The sequence below is a fragment of the Pavona decussata genome, unplaced genomic scaffold (assembly GCF_977016875.1).
Source record: "Pavona decussata unplaced genomic scaffold, jaPavDecu1.1 SCAFFOLD_92, whole genome shotgun sequence".
In the NCBI taxonomy this organism is placed as follows: Eukaryota; Metazoa; Cnidaria; class Anthozoa; order Scleractinia; family Agariciidae; genus Pavona; species Pavona decussata.
Genome location: NW_028145509.1, coordinates 4,771,136 through 4,794,738, shown reverse-complemented (window position 1 = coordinate 4,794,738; position 23,603 = coordinate 4,771,136). Strand labels below are relative to the sequence as shown.

General features: G+C 39.2%; 2 protein-coding genes and 1 long non-coding RNA gene across 4 annotated transcripts; 2 read left to right on the top strand and 1 right to left on the bottom strand.

The window, feature by feature from the left end:
- Positions 1-256: 256 nt before the first annotated feature.
- LOC146474018 (uncharacterized) lies at positions 257-2,006 on the bottom strand. The gene is made up of 3 exons (XR_014866337.1): positions 1,552-2,006; positions 577-1,475; positions 257-398 (listed from the first exon to the last, which is right to left on the bottom strand). It is a non-coding gene; the product is annotated as an uncharacterized LOC146474018 (long non-coding RNA).
- On the top strand, positions 350-21,612 carry LOC146474016 (uncharacterized). 2 transcript variants are annotated; one of them, XR_014866336.1, is made up of 14 exons: positions 350-440; positions 607-647; positions 2,803-3,180; positions 4,704-4,829; positions 6,076-6,270; positions 7,244-7,981; positions 8,645-9,107; positions 12,215-12,435; positions 13,365-14,504; positions 15,380-15,643; positions 16,129-16,197; positions 16,903-17,275; positions 18,122-19,338; positions 19,376-21,612. XR_014866336.1 is itself a non-coding variant. In XM_085118004.1 (13 exons), exons 1-13 carry the CDS (start codon positions 409-411, stop codon positions 18,351-18,353), a joined length of 4,272 nt encoding a protein of 1,423 aa, XP_084974130.1. In that variant the 5' UTR covers positions 350-408; the 3' UTR covers positions 18,354-21,611. The 2 variants fall into 2 exon arrangements, 1 of the variants encoding a protein (XP_084974130.1); XM_085118004.1 differs by having other exon boundaries at positions 18,122-21,611.
- Positions 9,123-12,290, top strand: LOC146474017 (uncharacterized). The gene is made up of 2 exons (XM_085118005.1): positions 9,123-11,271; positions 11,403-12,290. The coding sequence occupies exons 1-2, from the start codon at positions 10,544-10,546 to the stop codon at positions 11,446-11,448; spliced, it is 774 nt and encodes a 257-aa protein (XP_084974131.1). The 5' UTR covers positions 9,123-10,543; the 3' UTR covers positions 11,449-12,290.
- Positions 21,613-23,603: the final 1,991 nt, after the last annotated feature.

Below are 23,603 nucleotides of genomic sequence, written 5' to 3'. Positions count from 1 at the left end.
GCGTCAAGCAATTTTCTGCCGTGTTTTATGTTTAAAAAAAAATTGAGAGATAAGTCATAACGTAAATATGACAAAGTATAGGATAGGATACTGCTACCGTTCTCTACAGACGTAGTGCCAAATGTTTTTGTGGATACTATCAGTTTTCGTATTCCTGACTGTGATCGTTGTAACTTCCGCTCGAAGGCATTCCTGAACGTGTAAATTTCTTCGCAACGTTTGTTTTCACTTTTACGCACTTCCCTTTTGAGGCCAACAGCTAGCCATTCACAGCGTAAACTGAGTAAACTGTCCTATCGTGCATCTCCCCTGGGATTGGCGTTATAAGCTGCTTTCTTGTTTTGACCTTTGTGGTTTCGCGGGCGCTCAGAGAGTCTGCTTTTGGAAAGTACACCAGACTAGAAAACAATGGGGAGATACCTTATGACCACTTTTGCATTGTAAGTAGCTTCTATGAATGTAAATATCCTTTACAAATACACACACAATAGGCTTCAGCGTAAGATGCCAGAGCGAAATCTTCCGAGATGAATGATTGATGGTATAAACGGTTTGTGTTTGTGTTATAAAATTTACCTATATTCGCCATGTATTGTTTGTTCACAGAATATGCTTCCTGTTCATGGTAATTACAGGAGTTTCCTCAGGTAAGAGCAATCTTAGAATATTTTCGTGTTCGTCGGTTCTTCACGTTTGTGTGGTTGACCTGATTGTTTGTGTGCCATTTCAACCAGGACTTTACCCTTCACCTTCACAACACAACGAGAGGACAAAGATGATTCTATCGCCTTAAGTATTTAACCTGTATGCATGTAAACATGTCTTCCGCCATCCATTTTATTTTCATAACTGGCTTTTCTCCCACGTAAACAGTGCAAAGATATGAGATCCTTTTGTATGTTCTCGAAGATGTCAAATTGAAAAACCTAAATACACACTGTGTTTAGCATATCAAATTGCGTTATTTTTTATTCTTTTAGCAATGGCGTGATGTTTTACTGAAAACATCTGATTTGTACAGTTACTGACACACAAAAAGATAAACGTCACGATCGTTATTGAAACATTTCAGCTTCAATAGCTGGGGTGGGACTCTCTTTTTCGAACTACATACGATCTCTGGAACACCGGCCATCTTGAACATCTACAGAACTCGTTTTACCCTTGCTTGGGTAGTACGTAAATAATAATGTGATGTAGTAATGTAAATTTGTCACGCACAGACTTTCGTAAACAATTTTCAGTCGCGCAGAAGTTAAAATTCCACAATCAGAAACAGTAAAGGCATTCACAGAGGACGAATTCCCGTCCAAGGCAGCGTGTCTCAAAGTCCAAAGTCTCGGTGCAGCAAATATACAAACACTGACTTGGATAGCGTACCAGAGTTCCATGGCAGTCACGACGAAGATTGTAGCGCCCTGGCAACAAAACAGAAATACGTCCAGGGAGATATGACGAAGCCCAGCCGTGGAGAGCTTTAAACGTTAGAAGCAGTGATAAGTGTTAAAAGAACAACGATTAAACGGAAAGAGGGGCGATGTGACATGTTACCTGATAGACGAGTATACTTCTGCATTGTAGTTCATACAAGGGATTCCCTTCCCCTCTCCCCACACAAGCTCATTGAAGCTAAGGACGTTTTGTGTCAATAGATGTACCCTGAGCTGAACATGCACATCAGGTTCTTGATAGTAATACATCACGCTACTGCTGGTAGAGTGGAAAATAACGCAATTCGATATGTTGATATAGGATAGGCCAGTGGCTGTTTTGAGTCCCTTCCTGTTTTCTCGTACAAATTCCAGTTTCTATCGATTCAGTGTCGATTACACCCAGCTACGTAGCGGTAGATCATTACACAAATGGTATAGTTAAGCCGTTTTCGTCTCAAATAGGGCAAAAATAGTAGCAAGGTTGGTTCTGGCATTTGAAACTCTGCCACGATATGGACTTTGAGAACGTGTAGGGAGGTACAAATACAATACACTATAGAGGGTCTCAATGGGATGGAGGCATTTACGATTGACGGCTAATATTTTCGCTTTTCTACAGCTAACGGTTAATTTCTCTCCGTTACGGTTAACAGACATCTGATAAGAAAGTCAGTTGCTTTACTGAAAGTTCAAAAGTAGTTGCCATTGTTGCAAAACAGTTTAAGGTCTGTAGGTCTCTAACGACCTTTCCCGGATGAAAATAGGCTGAAATAGGGTACATGAGCCACTAGACCACTAGAAAAGACACAAAAGTCCTAGCGAGCGATCTTGACAATAAATATATATATATATATATTTTTTTTTTTTTGCAAATCATGGATAGAGATTCTTTTACGATTAACATTTTTTTACGACTAACAGTTAACATTTTCCATGTTTTACGCCTAACGACTAAAATTTTTGGTCATTTTACGACTAACGATTAAACTCATTGAGACCCTCATTATACATTAAGCGGGAGCCACAGGTCTCTGCGTTCCTTTCTTACCGCACCAATTAAGTTAATCGGATTTTCCACTCCACTTAACTCCCCGGCGTGTTCAATCGATAAAAATCGATATCGGAAAACCGTTAGATAAATGGACAAAAACTGATAATTAAATGTCTTAATTTATCGATTTTATCCATCAATTGATAAAAATCGATACTTAAAACCAGTCTTGGTCGTTTATCGTTTCGATTTGATCGTTCAAGGATAATTGGTCTGCTCCCTCAGTTATTTTAGCCTTATTATTGTAAGTAATGGGAATGACAAGATTGAGTCATAATTACCTTACGAAAGCATCGTTTATTTTCTGTCTCTCATCAGGTAAATGTGGACGTCAAATCTATCAAGCGACAGGACAGTCTGGTACTATACAATCACCAGGCTATCCACACAGCTACAGTCCTGTTCAGACCTGCATATGGCGCATGAGTGTGAACACAGGCTTCAGGGTGCACATTCATTTTGACCCACTCTTTGACGTCACCAGGACACCAGCGTGCCGAGACGAGTATGTTCTGATCAGCACTCGTCGGCAGAGATTTAATGATTTTAACATTGTTCGGAATAGAAAGGATTCAGTAGCGTTTTGCGGTAACCAGAAACCAAGCAATGTCACCTCTCCTGCTAATGAGATGTGGATTCGTTTCAAGTCCAAATCTGGTGGCCGACGAGGGTTTAGAGCGTGGTACGGCGCGGAAGGTGAGTTAGAGCCGCGCACACACGATACAGAGGAACCTCGATTTAACGAAGTGCCAAGGGACTTTAAAAAGGCCGGGCTGGAGAATATCGTTCGTTATACCGAGCACTTCCTTATATAGAGGTTCGTTAAATCGAGGTTCCACTGAATCAAGATCCAAGTTCTCCTCGCTAGCTGTTTTCCATATATTCTTGTGGTGCAAGTTGGGAAAATTTGTTTAATACATCAAAGGATTTTATCTGTGGTAATCATTTCCTTTTTTGTTGTTGTTGATAACCTGTATGTTTGATCATCTTGGGATGTTATGAGGAGAATTTAGATACTGGCGTCTAGTCGGGTTTTATTCGTTAGAAGTAAGCGAGGAAATTTTTTGGGTGGGTTTGTCCTTTGTTACTGGATAAGAAGGTTGACTATAGTGCGATCTCCTCATGCCCATCGTGCAGTGATTAGGGACCTTTAGACTTGACTACGAGTACGAGATTGAATACGACTTTTCAAATGTACTTTGCTTTGTTTAGATAACAGCTTCTCACACCAATCTTGTTTCTAGGGTCTTCTTATGTGCTGGTAATTAACAGGAAGGAGCGAGAGTTCTGGGAATGCGACTGATTTGAAATTAGAAAGTCGTACTTGTACTCAATCTCGTGCTCGTATTCTTTTCCGAAGGTCCCTAATCATTGCCATGACAGGAGGCTTCATTATGATTTTAGAGATCAGACATAATTGACACAATAACCTTAACCCTCACACCTATAATTATATTTGGTAGTTGTAGAAGAATTTTTGAGTCAGTAACACAGGAATACTCGGATTTAGAAAATTCGAGCTCTCCCATAAGGAGTCGAACCTACGGCCTTCCGATTATTAGAGGATTTCATCGGTGTAATGAAGGTCATTGGTTGGACCTCCGTTGGGAAAGCACTTTCGTTCGTTGCCCCACTTTCTTGTTATGATGAACACTGAATCTTTGTTCCCTAAATTATACATATCATGACCGAACTTAAAGAGGCAGTGTCGCTAACTTTTAGTGTGTCTTTGAATAGAAAAAAAAATCTTATCTGTATCGATGGAAACGTTAAAATAATGGTTTAGTATTACTAACAATTACCCTAGAGTATACATAATCTAAGTTATCTGTTGCTCCCGATGGCTTAATTGGATAGAAACGGATTGAAAATATTGACCAATTTTTTCAAGTTTTTGCTGTGTATTTTGGAGAAATTGCTAAAAACTGAATTATCGTTTGTTCTTCATCGGAGAAGTCATTTAACATTTCCCTCCCCGGTAGTTTATGAAGAATTTTATGCCAGAGAAAAGGTTCTATGTTACATGTTTGAGTAGCTTTGATCAAAATGCAGCAAAATCTCTATGCCACTGCCCCTTTAAAATCTGCCATCAACGTTCTTCATCAACAATTTCGGAGAACACGGATTCGATTTCTTTTAGAGAATCAAGTATTTACTTTGTCCTAGTGATATTCGTAACATGTTGCATTTTTAAGTAATATCTTTATGATATTTTAAAGACATTGACGAGTGCTCAGAGCAGAGGAATGGTGGCTGTCAGCATAATTGTGTCAATACTCCAGGGAGCTTCAAATGCACCTGCCGTTCAGGCTTCCGTCTTGCTTCTGACAACAAGAGGTGCATTGGTAAGTAATACATTCTTAGTGGTTGCTTTCATATTTACACTGGTTACGTGCGAAAGACCTCGAATTAGCCAACATTACATGTAGATTTATCTAGAGATGAGTAATTAACTCTGCTCTTTCTGTGTTCTCCTCCCCTCCCCCCTGATTAAAACTGATTATTCGATAATGCAATTCGAGGGTTTTGATTGGCTTAGTAGTCACGTGTATCAGCCAATATACATTGGATCGATTACAAGCCGCTGTTCAAGAAATGATCACGTGGTAAGCAGTGGAAACCGAGCTTACCAAGATACCATGCTCGGGAAAATTGTCTGGTCAATTTCGCGAAAGAAACCAGCAAGACTTAGCAATATTTCTTGGTTCTCTTTGAGTAAAACATTACTGAACTCGCATTTGTTGGATATGGGATGTTTATAGCCATGTCGATCGGTGCTCAGTACTCTCATCTCATTCCCCAAAGCGAGCTCGTGGAATAATTGTTAAGCATATTCAATCTGGAAAAATATATTACTGTCACTTCTAATAAGGGAAAAGAATTTTCTGTCTTTATAAAATTGTATTGTTTCTTTTTTTTTTTCTTTTAAGCTTTTGTATTTTGATTTGTTTGCTTCCGCTACCTATTTATTTAATAAACTATTGAATTCTAGAAAATTAACACCCTATATAGTAACAAACAAAATTCTTATAAGTGACTTGAATAATTAACAAACAAACAACAATGTCATTGTAAACAGATCAACTGTAATTTAATTTGACTAGTGTAATTGTATTGTAATATATGTATTGTAAGTAGTGTACGTTAATGTAGAGTAAGCATCGTGTAAGAAGTAAATACAGTGTATGCACATATGTATGTATAATATATAGTGTTATAAACAGTGCAAATAAATAATCAAACAACGTGAAAAAAAATTGTTAAGCATATTATTTTAAACTTAGTAGTAAGATTTTTGAAAAGTTGTTAAAGCAGTGTAGATTACTTACCTGGAAAAAGGCAGCGAAGGAATTTAGCCAAAGGGCTGGCTTATTTCGTTCTTTTAATAATTCGCTTAGGAGCGTGTTTATTGAGGATAGCGAGGAAACTACTACTGTTGGAGCAGTGATGATAGGGTGATCTTAAGAGGAACTGAACGATCACATTTTTAGTAAACTCTTCAAAAGATATCCGATGTTTTATTTCAATTTCGGGTATTTAGCTTGGAAAAAAAGCCATTCCTTGATGGTCTTTTTGTTCGTTTTGTTTCAGATGACGTTGTCATATCATTCTCAAAGAAGCGTTACCGCGCAACAGTATCTGTAACATCGCGGCCTGGTACCTCCATTGTTACAGTTCAGGCCAGTACAGGGAATTCCCAAATTGCAGTCCACTACGCTATATTATCCGTAAACAGAAAGCCTTACAGTGGTAAAACTCCCTTGTTTGGCATGGACTCCGTCAGAGGTACTGTATGTACAATAACATTTGTTAAGATTTCCTACCCTATTCAGTTAGCCACAGGTTATCGGGAATTTTTGAGACTGAGGCAACTTTCATTGGGTTCAAAACAAAACAGGCAAACAAACAAACAAACAAACAAACAAGAAAAGAAACAAAAGGAAAAAAAACCTACTTGCTTTGATCTGTGTACTACATATGGCACCAAACAGAAAGTGCTTTAACAAAAGAAGGAAAATATCAGATCTCCTAGTAAAAGTAAGATGGATTGGACTCTTACAAAGGTACTCGAGAATCCGCTAATACCGCAAAATCTGAATGGAATATTGATCGGCTCCTCTCTTCTTAGCACTGGTTCCATGAAGTGTTGGGGTGGATCCACTATGCACACTAACAGACCTAAGATTGCTCTTGTCCTCTACTTTCTCTTGCGCCTGTACTTACTTGGGACAGCAGATTTTCCCCTCCAAAGCTCCCTTTGAGACTTTCTGAGACGAAAAGAGTGCCAGTCCACTTAGGCAACTTTGAACAAGGAGGACCCAACAGAGAAACATCCCTGCAAAGTAATATAACGAAGAGTCGAATCTATGACCTTCCGATTCAGTACTAGTCCAGATGCTCTACCACTAAGCTACAGAAAACTCCTGGGAGCTAGATCATTAAACCAGGTTTTCGTGTGACAAACATCCTGCATATTGCTAAGACTTGAAAGTCGCTGAGTGGTATATATGAAAGAAATGCGATGTTATGTTTTACACAAGTCTCCTGTAGCTCAGTGGTAGACCATCCGCACTAGTATTAATATTCGGTGGTCACAGGTTCGATTCCTGTAGGGAGAACTCTGAGTTTCTTTTTCCGAGTATGCTTTTGTCACTAACTGAAAAATACGTCTATCAGTAAAAACTATGTTAAAAGATCTGAGAGCTAACAATAGTTAATAAGGGTGGCCCAAACTAAACAATGTCATCCTTTATCGCAGGTAGAATTTCTGTTCGCCGTAAGCTCAAGAGGAAAGCCAGTTACCGCCTAAGAGTCGAGGCACGCATTAGTGACGACATTTCCGCTTCTGTCACGGTCCTCATCAGAGTCACGGATCCCCAAAAGAAATTCCAGCCTAACCATGATCAAGGTCTGAAATTTCCCAGTCCAATTTACTCAGTCATTATCCCATACAACATGCTCGTCGGACAGACCATACTACACCTGAGAGTCGAAAAAACCAGACACTTAACCAACGCTGTTGTGAGCTACAGTGTGCAGTCTGTATTCCCATATCACAAGAAACCCTTCTTCATTCTTAATCCCGTGAAAGGCTCTCTCAAAATCAACAGGGAATTGTCAGAGCTGAGCCCAGACGACAGACCCACCAGCTTTGTGTTACAGGTCGCTGCCAGGATTCAGGGCAAACCGGCTGTCTTTGCGACAACGCAGGTGTCAATTGTGGTGGTCGCAGAGTATGCTGGTAATGATTACGTTAAGTCTTCACTAGTGGCAGTTAAGAACAGGTCCATTGCTGCAGATAGCTCTGACCGGTTGAGGTCTCAAAACAACAGAACATCCTCTGGAAAACTGAAGTCACCGCCAGGGCGAACAGAATTTTCCTTACATCGCATATTCCGTCAGCCATCTCCTGAGGCTCAGAGAATATCAAAGGCAGACTTACAGTTCAACAAGATCATTAGGGAAATAAAACGTGAAGTAGCAAAACGACTGATAGGTAAGTTGTTGTTGTTTTTGTTGTTGTTACAGTGTAACTTTAGACAGCTCAGACTGTGATTGATCCTTTGTTAGGGAGGTATTACGTTGCTTCCTTTAATAATTCCCATTTAAGTTTGTTCGTGATCCTTATTACGCAAATCGAGGCATACTAATAGTGGGTACATTGTTGTATGAAATGTACTACAATGAGAGTACTAAAGATGAAAATCACCATTTACATTACGTTAGTTTATTTCCAAACTTATGAACAGTTTTGATTCTCTCAATAGCTGGATCTAAGTTACTCTTATTGCCAAGATATTTACCGCATCATCATTATGAATTATGTATATCGTTTTAATGTATCCATGTAATTATCTAGTGCATATAGTAATCATTAACCAACATATTCCGAACCCTCCGACATTAACCATCCACTTCTCTGTCATCGAGGTTGCACAAGGTACAGTAACACTAATAATGCAGGAAACTACATTGGTTTTTAGCTTGCTGTGAATTTGCTGTTAAAATTAATAAGTTTACAGCGGAAGGAATGAAGTTATATATGTAAAAAACTTGAATCGTAAAGACAAAAGTAACAGATCGTTAGCCTGAAAGATCAATCCTGGAAAGCTTTTGTATAGACGCTTGTCTCTGTTTTACTATTACGTTCTGTCTCCAGGTGACCGCGCCCGTACAGGAGTAGTTTCCGTAAGGCTGGGACCAAGCTCTGTTGCCTCGGCTACCAAGATGTCTGACATCATCAAAGAGGTGAACTGTCCTCGCCCTAAAGCGAACTGTTCCGACACTGAATACCACTCGCGCTACCGAACATTTGATGGCACCTGTAACAATCTCGACAACCCTCTGTGGGGAGCTGCAACGACACCATACACCCGGATGATGGACCCACTCTATTATGATGTAAACGGTCTGTCAGATCCTGCTGGGTTTCCAGATCAACCATTTGCCCCAGATCTTCCTTCGGCGCATCGAGTTAGCAAAGAGTTTCTCATTCATGTCACGGAAGCCACAGGAAATAAGAAGCATTACTCGCATATGATTATGCAGTGGGGACAATTCTTGGATCATGATATCTCTTTTACGGCAGAAAGCGAAGGAGGTGAAAAATGTTTCTTGCCCAAGTAGGTGTTCTAATTGCATATTTTGTTGTTGCTGTTGTTGTTGTTGTTTATAAACAGATAAGTAAAATGGGAGAAAGTGCGGTAGGAAACCTATCCAAACTGGGCGTGCGCGAGTCAGGAACCATAGGTGTACAATTCCTTCTTCCATCATACACCCAAAACTGGCATGAAAGAACAGACTACATTCGCTAGAAAAGCAAACCACTTTCTCTAAAAAGATATACTATAAATCTTCTTCTTGTTTGCCCTAGTTTCATTTTCCTGTGTTTACTTAATTCAAAAATGAAGGTACCTGAACGGCATGTTACACTATACTAGCATTTCTCATCTAACGTAAAATACTGAATGTAATCCCTCAGCTTGCATTAATTCAAAGGGATTTTTAGAGGCTTATTTTCAGGAACGTTTATTATAATACTATAATCTTTTGAAACTGTGCACTTGCGGCCTACCTAGCTCAAGCGCAGAAGGCAGTATTTTCCAGAAAAATCCTCCCGGGTCCAGGACATTTGTGTTTTTTCATTTGTGAGCGTTTTGCAGATAGGATTAGGGGCCCACGCACGCGCTTCTTCGTTAATCTTCTCCACAGTTCACCAAATCTCGTTTTCATGCCAAGTATCACTTGAAATGGGATAAAAAGGAAGAACTGGATACGTAAAAAAAAATGCTCAAAAAACCTCTGTATTTCATTACACAAATTTCTCTTGTCTATATTGAAATCTTGCTGGGCAGAGCAGATATCTGGCACTACAGTGAACAATCGCCAACAGTTGACACGGCATTCCGCGACGACTGGACATAGCATACGCCCGAAAAGTATAGAAAGTGTAGAGTGCACTGAACAGTCGGTACTAGAACTTATTTTTGGAGTCTTTACATCCCACCCTAACTAAGAACGTGGTCAGTGAACTGAGCCGTTTCCAAGGGCTTACATGCCTTTTAACAAACATTGGCTGTGTTCTGATTAATTTTTCTAAATCTTGTATCAAATAGCCATAACTGTCACAAATGTACTCTGACGAAAGCAGCGGGAGCTTCCAAAAAAAAAAAAAAAAAAAAATTGGCCACAGTATTAAGCCTAAAAAAAAAAAAAAAAATTTAATTAAGTCAGACCTGCTGGGCAGAGCAGAAACTCAGTATTACAGTGAACAATCGGCAACAGTCGAAGACGACTAAACACCAGATACACCCGAATTGTGTAGAAATTCTGGAGAGAGGATTGAAGAATCGGCACAAACGCTTATTAGAGGAGTCTTTACATCCTATCCTAACCAAGAACGTGGCGAACTGAGCCGTTTCCAAGGGCTTACTTATCTTTTGTCAAACGTTGGCTGTCACCCCTAATGGACAAAATGACAGTGTTCTGATTACTTTTTCTTTTTTTTTTTTTTCTTCTAAATCTTGTATGGAATAGTCATAAGTTTTAACTGTTGAAAATGTACTCCGAGATACTCATACACGCCTTTCACCCGCAGAAGGCGCCCGCTTTTGCAGGCGAAATGCAGTGCTATATTCATAGTGTGTCACCGATTAAACGATCTGGACCTTCAAAGTACTTCAATTGTGAGCTACAGACCTATTCAAATGTAGTAAAAGCAGTCTGTTTTGCCATTGAGAAAAAAGAACACCTTGATACCTTGGCCCAACATCAGTCACCAGTCAAGTTAAAGAAATATGGTATCAGCAACAAGTATGGCCGACAAGATATTGTCATTAACAAGTACACAACGTTGACCCCCTGCACAGCCTCCTTCCCATACAAGAGCCTAAACAATATAACTTCTATTGCATCACTTTCTCAAGTGACTCCTGATCAACTTGTTTCAATAAAAGGACAACTGCTACAATTGTCAGGAATCAAAACACTTGTTCTTCAATCCAACCCTGTGAAAAAACAAGAAGACTACATCAGTGATCCAACTGACTTCATTAAACTTGTGCTATGGGGAGACCATGCAGGAACCCTCGACCAAGGTCAGACCTACTACTTCGACAAAATCAGAGTCAAAGTTGTCCACCAGGAACGATACTTGAACACTCCCAAAAATGAAGAATGCCAAATTACATTACAAAAAGCCTTTCCAGAACCTGTTCAACTACTTGACATAATTTCACCTGTCAAAGACATAAATGCAAACATCCTTGGTGTCACCAACATCAGCAAGTATCACCGTTGCTGTTCATGTAATAAGAAAGTAACCATCAACGACAAGTTGGCAACATGCAGCTCGTGCAGTATGACAATGAAAATGGCCTGTTGTAACATCCAATGGTCTTTGAAGTTGTATGTCCAAGAAGAAAACAAACCAGCCTACAAGATAAGGTTCTCTGTATTCAATGAGCCCTTTAACAAGCTCATGGAAATATGTCATATAAACCCGTCAATTACGACAGATGTTGAAATTCTAGAAAACCTTTTGGAACTAGAATTGGTAAAACTATAATATGACACTCAGAACAATAAACTTATCAATATTGAGGTTATTCACATTTAATTGACTTTTTGTTCTCTTGAGAATAAAGTACTTCAAACCTGATATTTCCAGCATTCGGACTAATATTTACAGTTACAGTACCTTTTTTACATTTGATTTAGCTCATCACATTCAATTTGAAGAAGATTTTCTAAAAATTGTAATCACCAAGGTCTGATTTGATAAGAGTTGTGTTAAACATACAAATAAAGAAACAAAAAATACACACTTGTATGACTAATAAACTGCACTGGAAAAATAAAGAAGTAACTGGAGCGTCAGTACTCCCCCCCCCCCCCCCACCCCCCTGTTAACAATTGTTCCCAGACAATAACCTAATGTTTTGCAACCATACTTAAATGTTCCTGTAATCTTGACATGATTTATGCAACCCAGTTAGGTGCCTAAGGGCCTAAGTCGACGCACTATAATCTTTGATTACTACTAGTTTATTTTACCGCGGGCGGCAAACCTCACCACGAATAGCAAATTCAACACTAAGGAGAGGTGGGTCGGGTGGGGACTGACCAGGGAGAACAAAATAATCCAACAGTCAGGTTTTCCAGGGTCTGTAACCAAACGTTACGTTATACTAAATTGTATTTGTTCATGGGATCTGTGTGTTTTTCTCAGCTGTGACGGGTCACCTGAGGATTTCGAACCTCCTTGCTTTCCAATTCTGTACCCAGACGGGTCTGCGTGCACGATGTTTACACGGTCAGCGGCCGCTTGCCAAACTGATAGCGAAAACGTAACACCTAGAGAGCAGCTCAACACAATCACATCATTTATAGATGGATCTCAGATATATGGATCTAGTCACGTGGTCGCTGAACGTCTCAGAGATCTAGATTGTAAGTACGAAAGAGCTTTTGATGTTTATTTTTCCTCGTGATTGTATGTGCAAAAGCTTTTATTACCAGCGATAGCTATTAATGTAACACTGTGTGAGGACCAGGAATACTGTTATCGAGAGATTTCTGAGTTGCTTTGAACCTCATTAAAAGGCTTCGTGTATAGTTTTTATTATAAAACTTAGTTTTCATTTATATGCAAACAAAACAATTTTTTGTGTGGAAAGCTTTTGCACTTAGCCTTGCTTTCATAATGAGGCAATTTGGAAATGGCTTGTTGGGGTTGACAAAATCCAAATAAATTTTAATGTCTTCTGTCACATTTCCTTTCAAAATCTGGAGATTAAATGGTCATACAAAGTAGCTTAAGTTCACTATTATTGCTTGCAATGTCATTATGGAAGATTCCAGATATCTCTTCGGGCATTGCCCAATTTATTACTTTCTTAAACACTTTTTTAAAAAGTGACCCCTCATGATGGCATTAACCATCTGATCGTTTCCAAAATTGTAGGTTTGGCGGGAAGCAGGAGGGGGATCAGGTTTGAAATCGTGGCGGATTACGGGAAACCGGATTTATTTTTTTTATTTTTATTTTATTTTATTTTTATTTTGCGGGGAGGTACACTGGATAAAAGTGCCATGTGCAGAAGTTGAAATGTTTAGGGATTAAGTTTTGGGAGCTTGATATTCATGTGGGAAGTGGGCAATAGCAAAATTATATTTTATGGTTCAAGCTTTGTTTTGGTTTCATACTTTTAAAATTTTTTTATTATTTGAGACTGGCTTTGTTTGTGCAATTTCGACTTGACCACTTGAATTCTAAATTGGTAGCCTTGACTGGCGACGCTATGCTAAGACTTGCGCCGTAGACAGCTCGAGTCAGTATCCGCCTTGTAATTAATATTCAGTGTTATTTTTCTCCTTAGCAAGTAAAGGTCATCTAAAGATAACTCGGCCGAGATACCTCCTTCCATATGTCCAGTCACCTTTCAAGCCACCTCTAAATCTGTGTCAACTATTCGGTGGTTGCTTTAATGCTGGTGACTTCAGAGTCAACGAACAGATCGCACTAGTGTCCATGCACACTTTGTGGGCTAGAGAACACAACCGAATTGCGGATAGTCTTAGCCAATTAAACAAACACTGGAACGCAGACACAGTCTTCCATGAAACCAGGAAAATTGTGGGAGCCATGCTCCAGCACATTACATATAACCATTACTTGCCTAAACTCCTGGGTGATAAAGCCTTGCCGGTTTATCAGGGCTACACAAATGTGCATCCTGGTATCTTGAACGTTTTTGCCGCGTCCGCGTTTAGATTCGGCCACAGCATGGTGAGGCCAAAGTTTGCAATGCTTGACGCGAATTATGATCCAGTTGCTCCCGATGTTTCGCTCATCAACGCGTTTTTTAATAACAAACTGGTGCAAAGAGAAGGTATTGAACCTGTGCTTCTAGGACTTCTAGCTAACGAATCGCAAGGTACAAACCGCGAAATGGCCGCAGGATTAACGAAACACCTGTTCCAACAACCACAATCAGAGCATGGGTTTGACCTGGCTGCACTGAATATACAACGCGGCCGTGACCATGGCCTGCCAGGCTATGGCGCGTGGAGGCGCGAATGTAATCTTTCTCACGCAGATATCTTTCAAGAAACAAGCTATGAAATTAAAGATGCTACATCGCGACAGATACTCCACGAGTTGTATGAAGATGTAGAGTATGCAGACCTGTGGGTAGCGGGATTGGCCGAGGACGCTGTCCCTGGGGCAATAGTTGGTCCCACATTACACTGTATAATACGAGAACAGTTTCGCCGTCTCCGCGATGGCGACCGCTTCTGGTTTGAAAATAAAGGTGTTTTTGCCAAAGAACAGATAGAGGAGATCCGTAAAACCTCACTGTCTCGTGTGCTGTGTAATAACGTGTTTGGTATTGTATCTGTTCAGCGAGATGCTTTCATTGCCGCCACTGATGAACTCAAACGCGTTGAATGTACAGAGATTACGGGAATGGACTTAAGTAAATGGAAAGAAAATCATCCATCTCCTCCTGAAACGCGTAAGTTTTTAATTTTATCTTAACTTATGAATGAGAATCATCGTTCAGCAAGGCAGAAATGTTAATAAAAGCTATAGCTCGTTAGTCTCTGCTTAAAAGACCGTTTCAGTGCTAGTCCTTGCCATTAAGATCTGCTTTTACCACTTATATAATTAGTCACAAACTGCACAAAAATACTCCTGTATTAGGAGGCACCGTTCTTGAATAAATGCATACATACTTAATGAGAACAAGGGTCCTGTGCGACCTTTAGGAGCGCGTTTTTACATGCGTGTTGTTGTGGTAGGTGTTATCAGTGTCCGAAGTATTAAACTGCTACAGGTAGCAGGCATTCACCTTACTGGATAACATGCTCTTTTATGGAATGAAGCGGTTTCGCTGGATCGGGCGAGTGGAGCGATCACAGTGTATAAGCTTTTGCGAAAGTTTGGCGATAGGCCCTAAGGCGAGCGCTTCTTCGCTTAGAAGTCGACAATAGCAGATCACTAGATAACATCCTCTGTTATGGAAACTGGATCTGGCGAGTGGATAGCCTGCCTTCGCAGGCTAGCGAGTGGAGCGATCACAGTTTTTAAGCTTTTGGGAAATTTTGGCGATAGGCCCTAAGGCGAGCGCTTCTTCGTCTAGAAGTCGTCAATAGCAGATCAGCTTGCCCAATTTAAGATGACCGAGCTGATTTTTTCGTTTCATGTCACTAATAAGTCCACAACTTTTAGAAGATTCTTTCTTTTCAAAGCCAGTATCCAAGCATAGTAGGAATGAGTACAACAGTTGATACATTAAAACAAATTATTTCGAAGAGAACCCTATAAAATTGGTGTAACCCAGAAAAGATGATATTTGTGTTAACTAAAGTGTACTGATTTGTTTTGCAGTGGGAGCGTGGTCAGCCTGGGTATACACAGTAAGGAAACCCACCGGTACGTGGGCTGTTTCGTTAGCTGGTGACCTGTGCTCTAGTTCAGTGGTGGATATTGAATGCCAGCGTGCTGACGGTTCCTCAGTTCAACTGGGTGGTCAGGTGATTCACTGTAAAGAGCGGATTGGTGTATACTGTAGAAACAGCGAACAGAGAGGAGACAACAACGTATGCGCCGATTATCGCTTCCGTTTTTTGTGTTCCCCTATCAAAAAACCCGGTTAGTATTTAAACCTCACTTATATATTCTGGTTTTGGCTTATCACCGTTAAACTCAATGCGGGGTTAACACATTAAAGACACATACCAAAAAATAAAAAATACTCAAGGGATTCCGTTGCCTAAGGTATACGAGATCCTAGTTTGGGAATATTTAAAGTTTGTGTCACCCAAACCACCGCGAGAGTTTATGTAATTACTAAATGCTCTCGGATTCTCTTAATCTCCCCTGAATGTTTGCATCAGCCTGTGGAATTACGAATCGAATGCAAAATTTTTATTTCTTTCTTGAAACAACAGAAACGAAACGAATTGTGTCTTATTACCTTTCCAGTCTTCACGGAAGCGCGCTCGCCCGGGGCACGGGAAGGAGGGAACCACGGGGAAGGCCGATAACTCTTATTCAAAGAAATAGCACGACTTTAGACGTTATCTTGCGAAATGTCTTGGTAGTAGCTAACTTTAAAATCCGTCTTTATTTTCTAGTTTCACAGGAAATCTTGGCTCAAGAGGCGTCACTATTTCAAAGCTCCCCCAAACCACAGTGCGACACAAGTACGTAGTTAAAAATGTATAGACCGCATTCATTGTCTGTAAACGTAATACATTGTCTGTACTACTACTACTACTACTACTACTACTACTACTACTACTACTACTACTACTACTACTACTACTACTACTACTACTACTACTACTACTACTACTACTACTACTACTACTACTAATAATAATAATAATAATAATAAAGTCTTACATGATCTTCAAAAGATAAAAAATACATATAAAATACAAGATAGTGTATTATACATCGTCTGTAAACTTATCTATATACCTCACTTATATATTTTTTCTCTTGTTCTGTAAACGTTATTTGTAACCACTGCTCGCCTCGACTAGCTCTTGCTAACTGCGGGCAGTTCATACTTGTTGTAAAAAAATTGTTGTAAGAAATTTACCACTGGTTGCTCTGTTATTGGTTTGTTTGCCAAAGTTACATCAAAAACAAAACAATACATTAGTAGTGAAAGCAAGTGTTGTATAAGCTATCTTTGTTTGTTCGTTAGTTTTATTACCAATTCAAATATTTGTTTACGACTGGAAAAGAATACTGTAGTTCATTTAAACCTTTCAATGCTTGTAATTCGTTTTTGAGGACCTCTATCTATTAAACCCAACTCAAGGGGTGCCCTTTAATTACTCACCTGACCGTAAGTCTGACACACGTCCTAAAACACAGCCTTGTTGATCCGTCGTTAGGAAGACACCCTACAGCCTTCCCTCTGTCGTTTGAAGCAGTTCAGTATGTCACTATTGCCCATGAGTACAACAATGCACCGAACACTGAGCACATGGTCGCTGGCAAGACCAGGGGGCAGCCTAAAAAGAGATTTCTTATCTCCTTCGACACAAAGAAAATCCCTAGAGGAGCCATAGTGCATTCTGCTGAGCTGTATCTTTACCTCGCTGAGTTTGGAACCAGTGACGTAAGTGATGAAGCAGCGGCAATTCCTTCAAATTCATTGGAGGTTTATCAGGTTGTAAGCACAGACTGGGTTCCTGTAAACACGACCAGCGTGATTCCTTGGCATCAGGATTATCTGGGAATTGGAACAGATGTACCAAAGAATAGGCACGTATGAGGTTTTTGCTGTATTTATTTTGTACCCATATCGAGTTTCACCCAGTAAATATAGTCATTTGTGCTAAGCTTACTTTTAAAAGTTATTTATTGCTTTCTTGTTGTAGCCATTTTAACGATATTATTTTAATTTACGCATACATTCCTGTTCCATGGTACGCATACATTATCCAATTGAGGCAAAGAGTTTGCATAAGAATGCAAAAAAATACATGCCCAGGGGCCTGTTTCTCGAAAGTCCCGGTAACTTACCGGACCCGATAAGTATATTTTTAACTATTTTTTGTGAATTAGACAGTGATTTCAGACATGATACTTGGCCAATGTTTTCGTAGAATTAAAAGATTTTAAAATTTAGTATTTAAAGCTGACAAAAAATGACTTCTGATAAGAAACATTTATCACCAAAGACACTTATCGGGCCCGGTAAGTTACTGGGTCTTTCGAGAAATGGGTCCCTGGTCCCTTGTGGCCATGGTTAAAGAGTACACTGTTGGGGTCTGAACCGCTGAAAAAGCACTCAAACTGAATTTTTGCGTTCATTGATGGACATGAACGTTTCGTTTTGGGAAATGTTCCTGCGCTCCCTTCATTGATCTTCGTTGTTGGTAACACAAACTCAATTGATCAGGCATTCTAGCTTTCTACAAAAACTATTGATTCATAGGAAAGGGAGAATATTTTCCAACACTTGTCTACTCACCTTGAAGCTTAATGAAACGCCAACGGCATCCTGGAAGGATGCCGTTGCAAAGCATGGTGTTTACGGTTTGGTAGCTGTACTTTATTGAATATTCTAACGTTAAATGTGATTGATTTTCGTTCTTATTCTTACAGAGTAGCAGAAAGTGACAACTTCCAACCAGGAGAGGGGCAGCGATGGATTCACCTGGATATCCAACATGCTGTAAGAAACTGGCAAATCAGACAGCAGCCTAATTATGGACTTATGCTCAAAATTAAAAAGGAATCTAGTGCTAATGCATTAATGAAATTCGCTTCGAGTGATCATCCACTTGACGACTTACATCCTAAACTTATAGTGTGCCTCACTGTCCCTCCATGGTAACTAATGCATATAGCCCACCACAGCTTCCTTTCAAGGTGGGTTCAAACTATTTGCCCTGTATTAACGACAAACTGTTGAACTATTAACACTAGCCCATGATGTGTTCTTCTTCTTCTTCGCGTTTTTCTATCTTTCTTCACGCCTTTCAAGAAGGCTACGTTCACAACAAGGTGAGATTGTAGCAGGGTTATATCGGAAAGACATGTAGCGTTTACAGAATAACACTGGTACATTGTACACGTACAAGAAAATAAAGTGGGAACTGTCTCAGCGACAAGAAAACTGGAAATTACATGTCCTCGGCCCCTTGAGGAACAACAGTTTCAAATTCTTGAAATACAATTTTTTGCGGATGTTTCGTCCTCGAGACATGCCAGAAGAGCTCAGCTAACAGATTTGATATTGTAAGAGCATTCTCAGAGGTAGAGTATTTCAAAGAAATGTTCTCCTCGTGTGTATCAAACCGCTTTTTGCCACCACTACATGTCGCTGTAACATGTTGTCCTGTTGCTACGAGACGCATAGTTTAATGCTTCGGCTTCTTTTCTGGGATATGTCTCTGAGAAGCTGCTCAGTATCGACATATAGACATGTTTGTCAGACTTCACCTTGCATTTACTTTTAGTGAAACGCTGCTTAAGACCAAGCCTCGGTTCCTGGAAAGCCGATTAGCGCTAAATGGGGATTAAATTTCACTAATCGAGGATCAAAATTTATCCCTCGGTTCAATTCTGTTCCTGAAAGCTCGATTAACCCTAGTCTAGGGATAAACAAAGGGTTAATTTTAGCCCACCTAGCAGGGTCGATCAACTCACTAATCAGGGAAAAATTTTCATTGTCACAACATACAAAATGGTGGACTTCCGTTCGTCAATTTGGTTCAAGAAAAAAAGGAAAAAAATTTATATTAAAGATAGTTCGTCTGGGCGACTTTAATGATAGATGAACTTGTCGTCCTTAAAGATTAAAAGGAGAGTCAACTGAGGTTTTGGCTGAAAAAATATCATCCGCGGTGAACTGAGATGACTGTCAGAAGGCGCCCAAACACATGCAAGTACACGTTAACCTTATACTTTCGGCAATATTTCTCAGGATTACTAAGCACACCCAAATCGCGAACTTTCTTGAAAGGTAAAATTCAAGAGATGTAAGTCTTGTATATTTGCTGGGCATTCGCCAGGCGGAATGTAAATTCAAGCTTAATATTTAATGCTTTATAAGCTTACAAAGACTTACAAAAAGAGCACACCAAGACACAGAGATTACTTAAAAATATCACCGATATAAACACTGCAGCTTACTTTTTGCCGATTGGGGATTCTATCTAAAATTCATACCAAATTTCTGTAGAAAGAAGGAAAAGATCCCCTACAATAAGATGAAATTTTGATATCGACGTTTGATTGAAACATTGTGACGAATTTCTTCCAATCAAAATGAACACAAATACCATAAAATGTCGAAAATTGAGCTTGCAGTTTTCGTGCCAGCCGCGTTTTTTCCCGCGTCTGCTGGCGAATAATCGGTTTGACCAGTTCATTCTCAGTTTAATCATGGGATAGTTAATGAAGGGATAAATCTGCTTTCAGAAACCCCGTTTTATCCTACGATTAGTTTAGTCTGGGAATTTAATCGTGGATTCATTAATAATCGGGGAATAGTTTAATCGGATTTCAAGGAACCGGGGCATGTAGTATAATTTACTTGTTAGCATCGTTCCCGTTGTCTAGATAAAGCATTTATAAGTCGGTCAATTCCAGCACCACTCATCCCCTCCCCCACACCCCCTCCCCCGTTGATTATTAGTCGCACTGTGAGTCCCGTAATGGGAGGTGGTCGGGTATTAGTTTATTCCTGGCCACTGGATAGTCCCATTGGAATTGAAAGAAGAAAAAAACTATTTCCTGGGAGAGGGCGATGTTTTGCATTTCTGAGAAAGACTGATGCATTGAATAAGTTCCATAACTGGGACTAAGTGGTACAAAAGGACAATAAAACCTTAATTTATTTAGTAAAATAAATGCGCTGATATGTATTCACAAATTTTAATTTCTTTTGTAAGGTTAGTCTGTTTCGCCTCTGTAAGTTTTGAAGGTTGGAACACCGCAGCAAATTGAGAAAGAGACACATTCGCTACATGGATTTCATTAATGAAATTTGTTTCATTTTATCATTTACTTTAATCAGGCTGAACGCTAAAAGTCCTGATATAACGCAAGCATAACTGTGAGCGCAAACATAAGCACAAGTACGACACCCTTGCAGATCATGATAACGTAGGCATAAACGCGAAAGCAACTTTGACCAAACGGCGTCCGCCATATTGCGCTCTTTTCATGCAATTGTACCATACCGCGGTAATTTGAAAGTTTGATGTAGTCCCGGTAAAGCAAAACAACTGACACTGAAAAAATTATGGAAAGGAAGCCTAGTGCTGACGTTTCGAACGTTAGGTCTTCGACAGAGTGCCTTCGTCTAAGTGGCGAAGGGCTAACGCTCTAAACGTCAGCGCTCGAATCTCTTTAAGGTGATTAAATTATCTTGTCAACTCATGATCAGTTGAGAAAACTAAACACTTGTATTCCATAAATTTATGTCAAAACACAGTCTCACAGTATGAATGAATGAATGAATGAATGTTTATTTCCCACAATTATAAGTAACATAAGAAGTACATAGTGCAATTTACATTGAAGTCGGGAGGAAGACTAAAGAAACCCTTACGGGCTTTTACAAAGTAGTCCCCCTTTGATTCAAATTACATTTTTAAGCTAAATTAATCAGGATATCAGGTTTGGTGTACAAATAACAGTAATAATAAAAGGTGCAAGTAAAATTATGTAAGTTAACGCCTATATCATAATCATTGAAAGAGAAGGAATTGCTTCATTTTCTTTTTGAAAACATGTATAGAAAGAGATCGTTTTATTTCTAGAGGAGTTTTGTTCCAGTATACATAAATTATTTTGTTTCAGTATACATAAAAGCATGTAACATAAAGGACATGACCGGGTGTAAATTGACTGGTTAATAAAAATTATTATGTTTACTCCCACAATAATTTTTGTTGCTATTGTATTGAATAGAGCAAGGGATCCAAGCTGTAGCTGTTGTAGATGTCAAGATTCATTTATTGCATTATGAAATTGCCAGTCCATGGGTTAATCCCAGAACACGAAAAGTAAAAGCATTTTTTCACAATCTACAGGGCCCCACTGAATATCACTTTCGTGATGTGGGCTCCCTGTATAAAGATTGTTATTATTATTATTATTATTATTATTATTATTATTATTATTATTATTATTATTATTATTATTATTATTATTATTATTATTATTACTATTATTATTACTATTATCAAACCATGCAACACCTTTCATGTTTATAAATGAAGTGAAATTGTCACAGACACTTGAATAAATCTCGCAAAAATAATGAGTCTGTGTTTAAAATGTTAGCAAAATGTTTCTAGACTTTAATGCATATCTGTGATATTAGCCAAAACGGAAACTAAACCTTTTTACCTAAGCTGAAACCGCCAGATCAATAGGAAGATCAGGTCAGATCAAATCAGATAAATAGGAAGATGAATTTGGTACCAATATCCTTTAAAAAAACAAAAACAATTTTCTATAACAATAACAAGATGCCGACGTACTTGGAATATGAGAGATAAACGAGGTTCTCGGATGCACAAAATATCTATTCCAAAGTACAAGGAATCGACATTAGTTCAAATACGATTTTTGTAAGTAATGTTAGTACCATGCCAAGTTAACGTAGCTGGTTTGATTCAGATTTTTCCTGAATCCCAGTACCCGGTTTCGTGACTGTTGGTACACTGCGGAGTTTATCCTACTTTTAGAAGCATCTTTAGTCAATTTTTGAGAATGAGCAGAGTACAGCCAGTTACAAGCGGCAGCCTGTATCTGAACTTTATAGCATTTACAGCGGCATCCTGAGATTAAAAGAAAATCAACCTTGTCAGCTTTGGTAACCTCTCTATGATTTATATGGTCGGTCCGCTTAACCTTTCCCTCTTAGGCTTGCAAATTAGACGGTGCCTCCTTTTGCTGATGCGCAAACATTCTGCGCATCTCGGGATAGCCCGAGAATTACGGCATTCTCGTCCCCAAAGCCCTCGTGTTTTTTTTAATTGTTGCGCGGGGGGTTTGTGACCAGCGAATAGTTGTCTGTTCAAACCTTATGCCCCATGAGGCAGAAAATGTTACGTCTTTAATCCGGTGAAACGCTTGAAATGGTGCTCAGATAAAGAATGTAATGATGTAAACATTTTGTCGATTGGCGAAGGAATTCCGTGGGCAAATTTGCATGCTGTTAAAGTGTATATGACACAAAAAATTTACATATACGAAAAAAAAAAAAAGATTCTAAACCTGAAAACTTGCATGAAATTTCCAAAACCCCGTTATTTCGCTTTCGAAACAGTTCATGACAGTTATATTTTGACTTCAAGAGAATCGCTGCCGGGCGCGGCCAAAATGTCACGTGATAAGGGTATGCGACGTCACTTTACCTGATAACAGCATAGTGATACCACTTCGCAGAGCTTGGAGCTGGAGCGCCTAATAAGCGGTGATTTCGTAATGATTTGATACTGAACATAGTAAAAATATCCAAGCTTCTTCTATGGCTTCAAACGGCACTCGTGGTTCATAACAATCCATCTCAGACCATATCTCAGTGTGTGATACAGCTCAAATGGAAGACCCACAGATGATATCTTATTTTTATTCTGCACTGCAGTGGTTTTCGTTCAATTAATGGCCCTGTTTGCAGTCACTCAAGGGTGCATCACTATTTCCAGTTACGGAAATGCAAAGTGAAATCAATGTCTGTACCAAGCCGCGGATATCTTGCTCATAAATACAATGCATTTACTTTCCTTCCTGCACTCAAAGTTCAGCATTGACAAAAAAGTTTAATTTATGCATTATTTTGATAGTAGTTTCGATTACTGACTGTAGTTGTAGTCAGTTTACTGATCTATTTAAAATTCTGATGTAGCTTTGAGGTGAGGTAAGTATATTCCCAAGTTCATGAATTAGAGGTTGAAGTTTAGTAGCTGTCAAGGAAAAGCTAAAATTGACCCTAAAAATGAAAATTATAATATACTATTTCAAACAGCCATAGCTCTCAGTAGACCTTGGAAGGCCGACAAAATTGTTTTTGCAATTGTATTGAAGCAGCAAACACAATGGCAGTAGTGATGGCAATTTTGCTTTC

Coding starts and splice junctions, on each gene's coding strand:
- LOC146474016 (XM_085118004.1), top strand. CDS start 409: ATGGGGAGATACCTTATGACCACTTTTGCATT. Junction 441..606: donor CTTATGACCACTTTTGCATT/GTAAGTAGCTTC, acceptor GTTTGTTCACAG/AATATGCTTCCTGTTCATGG. Junction 15,644..16,128: donor TTCCCCTATCAAAAAACCCG/GTTAGTATTTAA, acceptor TTTATTTTCTAG/TTTCACAGGAAATCTTGGCT.
- LOC146474017 (XM_085118005.1), top strand. CDS start 10,544: ATGTACTCCGAGATACTCATACACGCCTTTCACCCGCAGAAGGCGCCC. Junction 11,272..11,402: donor GGTGTCACCAACATCAGCAA/GTATCACCGTTG, acceptor TGTATGTCCAAG/AAGAAAACAAACCAGCCTAC.